Source organism: Bactrocera tryoni, chromosome 1 (assembly GCF_016617805.1).
Source record: "Bactrocera tryoni isolate S06 chromosome 1, CSIRO_BtryS06_freeze2, whole genome shotgun sequence".
Lineage (NCBI taxonomy): Eukaryota > Metazoa > Arthropoda > Insecta > Diptera > Tephritidae > Bactrocera > Bactrocera tryoni.
Window position 1 is genome coordinate 51,660,905 of NC_052499.1, and position 8,344 is coordinate 51,669,248.

The 8,344-nt window shown below is 33.0% G+C and overlaps 1 protein-coding gene across 1 annotated transcript; it reads left to right on the plus strand.

The window, feature by feature from the left end:
- The first annotated feature begins 3,830 nt into the window (after positions 1–3,830).
- On the plus strand, positions 3,831–8,276 carry LOC120766504 (lysosomal acid phosphatase). Its single transcript, XM_040092061.1, has 8 exons — positions 3,831–3,981; positions 4,161–4,365; positions 4,595–4,690; positions 4,774–4,962; positions 5,044–5,097; positions 6,358–6,495; positions 7,178–7,579; positions 7,655–8,276. Exons 2-8 carry the CDS (start codon positions 4,216–4,218, stop codon positions 7,817–7,819), a joined length of 1,194 nt encoding a protein of 397 aa, XP_039947995.1. The 5' UTR covers positions 3,831–3,981; positions 4,161–4,215; the 3' UTR covers positions 7,820–8,276.
- The last annotated feature ends 68 nt before the right edge of the window (positions 8,277–8,344 follow it).

Sequence of the window (8,344 nt, forward strand, 5' to 3'; positions counted from 1 at the left end):
TAATATTTTAAACATTGGCGCCATATTTCATTCATGAGTGATTTAATGCACTGAGAAATTATTTCTATCATAATTATTTATTATTTATTATATATTTATATGTTAATTTTTTATTTTTTTCAATATTTATTTAAGCGCCAAAAAAATTAGGATGTCTAAAAATGTTTCTTCCACAAAGAAGAGTTCTTTCTTTGGATTAATAGAATTCTAAAATGAAATTTTATGTAAAAAATTACAAAAAACACATTAACTGGTAATATATAAAATTGACAATAGCTTTTACTGATATGTAATAAAAAAAAATAAAACTAACTGAAATAACTTCTAACTTCAATAATATTTGATAATACTTGTCTAATAACCAGACTTCAATAAATCGTATTCGAAAATTTTTAATAAAGTGTTCGAAAATTAATATTCGATCAAAAAGTTGATTGTGTAGATTCCTAAACCGAAACAAACACGAAATAAAAAGGAATATCAACTTGATATAAATTGTTTTTCAACATTGCGTTTTTTAAAAATCAAAATTTGTAGCAATCAAGTTCAAAATTTTTCATCTCTGTCAATTATAATTTGAGTGTATTCCAATATCTATTTTTTTAAATATACATATATTTATATAAACTTACACATAATTAGTATCGTTTACTTGATGATATTGGAAATCTATTTGAATTTTTATTTGATGCGCCAATTTCAAGTGCACATTTTTTATTTACGCATTTGCATCAACATCGCCAACCAATTGGAGCCAATAGAGTCACCTGAACCGTTGGAAGTCTAGATTTTCAAATCATCAAATTGGATGAAATGTCAAGAAAGCGTAATTCCAATCGTATATCGATGGCGCTTTTGCACTCGATTGTACCATGTCCCAGCATTGAAGAATACGAATGTGAATATTATCGGCCTGGTTGTTATTGCATACCGCAAGCGATGCCACATGTCGCACCCTATACATGCGCTTACCTCCACGATTACGTGCCTCAGTGGACGGCTGCCTGTCACACGGCCACTTATGTGGTGGACGCTTACGGTATGGTTTATTATCTCAGCGATTTCGAACATCAGTTGCAATTTCCCAATAATATGGTCCACTCGGATATCGTTTACCATATACCAAACTTTTTTGATGGTCCGGACTATGAGGTAGCGACAGAGGAGGACGAAAGTGAAACTGTGAGTCCACGTAAACGCGAACGTCTTGAAAACGAAAATGATTCTGAAGGCACGGAACCGGAATATAACAAAGATTTTTGCCAAGACTACGAATTTTCTGATGTCAATTCTGAGAGTAATCCACTAAAAAAGTCCAATGACTCTGATCATGAGTATCTTGTAGAAGAACCGTCTGATACCGAAACTAAAGTTTAAGAGTGAAATGAGCGTAAAGAGTAAATTGTACTTATTTGTTTCAATGTCTGTATATTTTGGAAACATCTTATTGAATGTACCCATTGTCGAATATTGCGAAAAGATTTTTATTAAATTGAAACTTATTCTAAGCAGAATTTTGTTATTTCATAGATATGTACATACATACTTTTTAGTTATTCGTTATTACCTACTATACTCAACGGGGTTTGCTACTAAAAGTAGCATATAGCCATTCTTTCTTTTATTTTAGAGCAAGGTTCAAAAGAGTTTTATACATAATCAGCACTAAACCACATTATGGTTGAGAATTCAACTTGATTACAGTAAAATATCATACATTTTGACCAATGTAAACGATTTAAGAGTCAGACGGAAAGTCCACATAGATGGAAATCACTATATCGCGAATACTGGGGTTATGGGAAGACCAAGGGTGATTGGTTGAAGCATTACTCAGGAATACTCGAGAACATGTTTCGCTCAATTTTAGGCAGAGATCTCACGCAATGACCGATATATTCGGAATAGAGTCTGCTATAATAATAAAAGTCATTATGTGTATGTAGTATATGCGAGCTGTAGTAATTCGTGAACTGATGTCACATATTTAGGCATGATACTATAACTTATCCAATGTTACACGTTTACTTAATTTTGTTAAAATATCTTACATATTGACCAATACATACATATATCATAAAGCCAATCGGGAGTTTGTAATTCTTATATAGAGTAAATGGGGTCTAGGTTATACATTGATCCGATTTTATACAGTGTTTATTTTACGACATACACTAGAACCTCACATATATATTATTCACATAAAGTTAACTGGAACTTTAAGATTTCTTATATTAGGTATGAGGGGGCTATGGAAAGCATCAATCCGATTTTAACCTTTTGCGCGCCAGAATTCATTATTACCAGGAAAAAAAGACGTTCTCTAACTTCTATTGCACACACACAGATTGGCTGCTATTTTCCGTAAAGTCAGCCATAGGCACTCAGGTTCACATATTCAATGTCTTACTTAGTTATGGTACTTTATATGTTATCTATTAATGTCATTTTGTGAGCGTGGTAATGATCCAAGAGAGTTGCGATAGTATAAACAAATATGTACGTACTTAAGATACCGTTCTTTATTTTGTTTCAGATAGCACTAGTTTCTAAAAACACACTCGCTCATCGAGACCCTCTGGAAAAAGGAGGTTCCGAAGATTGTTGTGCCAATTCCCATTTTTGTTTATTTCATAGCCTTAAAACTGTTGAATAAATTTTTACGGAGAAAAATTCGATTCTTTTTTCCTTACTCACCGAATAAATTTTCTACATTAGGGATCCAACTCGTTTATTATTGGAACTCAAAATTAATTTTAGATCTGTAACATATGTACATACATATATGGTCAGATATTTCCTTTGGGGTATGAGCATACTTGAATATGTATGTATACAAGTATATGTATATTCAACCATGCATATACTCAGTCGAATATATGTATGTAACTAGACATATGAAGAGTATCTCACGATACTCACAACCTAAGAAACTCGCGTTTACGTAGGTTGACTTTTACATTTTGGGATTTGAAAACCCTTCTGTTATGGTAAAATTTGATATTTATGATGTTTTTCATATTCGGAACATTATTTATCGCTGCCAAAAAATGAAATTAATCACAAATTTTTACAACTTTCGAAGTGCATTAATTCAGAAACAGTACTCCATTAACGACCAGTGTTTTCCCGTGAACTCCATCGATGTCGTAGATCAATTGATTGATATTGCAAGATTGTCATGTTCCTATCGTGGGGTTGAGACAAATATAGGCATAGTGGGACCATCATAAATCAATTATTGCATGAAGATTTGAACTTGAAAATCATTTGTCAATCGCCCAAGAGCAATGTTAAGAAAATATTTTAAAACACGTCTATGACATCGTGACATGTGATGAATATGATTTATGCTTATGAGCCCTAAAGTAAACAGCAGTCAACTGTATCCAACAGCGATCCAGTTTTTGGAAAAACTGGACATCTCGCAAACGTTCTAGGGTTACGACAGTATATTATGAGTACGATTTGTTTACCAATTGCTTTTCAAGAAATAAGGAAAACCAACCACCCAAGACAAACATCGACTAAAACAACTGCATTTTTGAGCACCCAAAACATCGATTTGATGAGTCTAGTCCTGACATGGCACGGAATGGCTTCTTTTTATTCCCGTACGTAAAAAATATACTAAGAGGTCAACGTTTTTCAACACCTGAAGAGGCGGTTAATGCGTTTTGAAGTCATGTTTCGGAGATACCTCAATCAGAGTGACGAAAGGCCTTTTGGAAAAAATTAAGCGATTTTCTATAATTAATATTTGTTTTTGTTCTCTAATCTCGAAATATAAATGGCACCCTTCGTACAATGTGTCTATATTTAATTATAAGCATATACAAACATAGCGTCTAGTCGCTAATTTTTTCTCTGTTATGCTTGCTCAGTGCATATGTACATAACTCAATTCAGTCACTTGCCTGCTGTTGGGATGAGAAATACAAATCCGACAAACAATTCGTACAAAAGTTAAATAGCTATTAAGTAAGCACAAGTGGCTTACAGATATATTTTATGTTAATAATAAAATATTGGATTATTTTGGTTTCTTTCAAAAGTATTCCTGAGTGTATTATGAAATTATTGTTTGTTTGCATACATTAGGTTAATGAAAATCAATGCAATTGTATAAAAAGTTGTACAGAAAAACTGAAATTTTTTAGACATAAATAGCAATATTAGTTTGGTGAAACAAAAAAACATCACTCATACGCCAAGATGGTCAATCTAGATTGCCAGTCCAGGCGAAGCACGAAAATATCGGTTATTATTCTGGGGGGTGCACTATGCACCGTTATGATGGCCTATTTCGTTTTTGGCGACAATAACGATGAACAGGGTCTAAGAAACCTACGAATGATCTCGATTGTAAGTATTTAACAATTTTGGTACAAAAATATTTGATTGCTAAATAACTTCCTATGTACATACATATATACATATGTACTATAATTAGGAATTATGATAGTTTATATTAATGTAATTTCGATAACACAGATAAAATAATTAAATAAAAGTATGTCAACAATTATACTCATTCTTTCACAAAAAAAGGATGAATAAAATGATAAATTACGTCACATAACGCTATTTATAGGTTTTTCGGCATGGTGAGAAGACACCTAGTTCCTTTTACCCCACTGATCCACATGCCCTACATGAATGGCCGGGTGGTTTGGGAGCACTTACACAGGTAATCAAATGTTGAAGAGATGCATGTATGTATATTTACAAATTTATTGTATACTAAGTAGTTATAATTTTAATCTTTTTTAGAAAGGCAGTCAACAGGCTTATAATTTGGGTAAAAATTTGCGCATGCGTTACTATCGTTTACTGCCGCCAAACGGTATTTATACGCAGCAACAGGTACTCGCTTCAAGCTCGGCGGCTGAACGCTGTATTATGAGCGCGCAAAGTGTCTTGGCAGGTTTCATGCCACCACTTGACCACAACAAGGTTTTGGTGAGTACTATCATGCATATTTGATATATTGGTTACAAACTTTTTCATATACAAGTACAACCACATTTATTTTACATTTAGCCAATTCCATGGCAGCCAGCGGCGGTAAATGTTATACCACGCAGTGAAGATACGGTATGTTTTTATATAATATTCTGTAGATCATAAATGTTTTAATGAAGATCACGTTGTGAGTAACTTTGGATGCACTGAGTGGCTTATGCTAAAATATAGTGATGTAGGTTGTGTAATAGTTTGTTATACCCTGAACAGTGTATATTAAGTTTGCCACAAAGTTTGTAACACTTAGAAGGACACGTAGGAAACGGGTGTTCCAAAGACGTTTCTTTGATTGGAAGTGAAGTTATTGCGTTTTAAGTGTCAGTATGTTTGTGTTATCGGTGCGAAAATGAGCTTCGAACAAAGAGTCAACATTAAATTTTGTTTTAAAATTAGTAAAAATTTTACCGAAACGTTTCAATTGATGAAACAAGTTTATGGCGATGATTGCCTATCCCCTAGCAGAGTGCACGAGTGGTTTCAACGTTTTCAAAGTGGCCGTGAGGACATAAATTATGATCAACACGTGGGCCAATCAAAATCCATGATCACCGGAAATTCCATCGAAACTGTGCGTGAATTCATCAAAAATCAGCTGAAATCATCAATGAAATTCATTGAAATGGAATTGAACATCTCCAAAACATCGATTTATCGCATTTCGATCGAACATTTGGGCTTACGAAAGGTTTGTGCACGGTTTGTTCTGCGCAAATTAACTGACGACCAAAAATTGCTCAGAATCCAACATTCGAAGGAAGATTATTTGACCAAAAATCACATTTTAACCATTAACCACTCCCCATATTCACCTGATATGGGATCGTGCGACTTCTTGCTTTTCGGAAATGCATTTGCCCATGAAGGAAAAGCGTTATGCAGACGTAGAGGCCATTCAAAAGACTTTCACCGGCATACTCTCGGCCATACCGGCCAACAAGCTAAAACACTTGTTCGACATGCTTTTGGACCATGCAAAAAGCTGTATTGAAGCAGAAGGAGACTGTTTTGAATAAAATAAATTGATTTTGCCGAAAAAAAATTGAACTGCCGTCGTTAAACCATATACATATGTACATATGTACATGTATGTACCTACCATACAAACTGAATGATTAAAATCAAGTTCTTGTATAGAAACCTTTTTATTTTTAAAGGGTATTGCTTCAGTGTAACCGAAGCAAACGTTTTTTCTTATTTTTCTTATATAGGTACATAGAAAAATTGTGTTTAAACGTAATATGCATTCTTTACCTTGACTTTTTACTAGTTAAGTTTTTCAAATTTCTCTGTAATATTCTAATTGCATTAAGTTATTTCTCGTATATTATTTAGCTCTTGGCGCAAAAGAAACCGTGTTTGAAATATGACACAATTCTGCAGAAGTTGTATAAGAATCCACCACCAGAACTACGAAAGTTAAACGAAGAAAATGCGGAATTATTCAAATTGCTAACGAAACACTCAGGCAAGGTAAGTATTATAAGGTAATTTGGTGCATATACATATATGTATGTATGTATGTAGTACACAAGTGGTAGATCAATACATTTGTCATAAGTGAATATTCTCCCGTTAAGCATTGGGCACCTCACTTAGAGAACCAATATATCTTAAGCTGGCAAAGTCTTCGTTATGTACATTCCACTATGTCTAGGATTTAAATATACGCGGAAATATGTATATAATTTGACGAACCGTATGTCGTCTGCGCCCATTTCAGCTAATAGAAACATATGTATGTATGTAAATGTATTAAAATTTAAATATTAGCGTTTTATTGTTGCCCTAGCAGCATCACACATAAAAGTCCGGACTGTTGTAGCATAACGATTAATTGTTAATATATTTGTCTAATAAAATTCTCAACTTAAAACTGTTCATTACTGGAAAACCGCATGATCGCCATCCTCTACTAATAGAGAAACCTTTTAAGACAGAAGTTAATGTGAAGGGTATGAGTTTACATAAGTAGTATATTAAAAGGTCAAATAGCAATTTTATAAGTTTAGCTAACATTTTTGAAGAAAAGAGAAATTTAAGTTACTAAAACCACTTTTTTTTTAGTATAAAGGAAGATATAAAAAGGCTCTGAATAAAATATACTTAGTCGTATGTGTGAGCAAAACGTTTAAATAATTTTTTTCTCCTACAGAATATATCGACGCTAATTGACGTTGAATTGTTGTATACAACTTTAAAAGTAGAAGCTGAAGCAGGGCTGGTATTACCTGATTGGACGGAGAATATCTATCCTGACAAATTGGAGTCATTAGCCGCTCGTAGTTACTCACTTTACACAGAATCGAATTTAATGAAAAAAGTGAAGGGTGGAGCGTTTTTAGCGGAGATAATTAAAAAAATGGAGAATAAGCGAAGGAAGAATTTAAATCCTGATCGTAAAATATTCTTATACTCTGGGCATGATATTACATTAGTAAATATTATGAATACCTTAAATATACTGGATCAAACAGATACATTACCAAGTTATGCATCTGCACTTTCGTTTGAGCTACATCATAGCTCTTTGTTTAAAGACGATTTCGAAGTAAAGGTAAATCCGGTACTATAAATTTTATACATCATACATTCATCTACATACATATGTATATATACGAAACAATTTCAGATCGTTTATTATTATAACAGCGAAGACAAATTTCCAAAGGAAATTCACATACCCAACTGCAATGTTCCATGCTCACTTACCCAATTCAGCAATTCTATAAATCATCTGATACTGGACGATTACGATGATACATGCGAAAATCCTACCACAGACTGCAAAAACTAGGAGCGCTTTTACAAATTGCCATTTATAACATTTGAAGACTAATAATGTGTAAGAACTTCCACAACAAGTTTAAAAGCATAGAACCTACTGATAAAAATAATATGCTGGTTATTTTATCTGAATATTGTTATAATTACGGGTTGACAGTTTTTAAATCCCCAAATTGGGGCAATGCACGTAACTTTGGTGGGAAATTCAGTTCACTTAATACCGAAATTTGGTACATATGTATGTATAAGTATTTATATTCCAACCAAAACAAATCGCGTATGTATGTAATATTGTAATGAAATGATCAAATTCCATACTTCCTTTAATTTTTAGAAAACAATTTGTAGAAATATTGGAATGAATAGCTATTTACCAGAAATCAGAAAAGAAATAATTGTAAATAATAAATATCACGTTTGCTGGCAACGCCAAAGTCCTGTCGGCAAACGAGTCAATTCAATGAAAACAGATGTTTGTCATTCTTATGTGGATAATAAATATTTAGATTTTGTGAATTCATAACACATTTAAAAT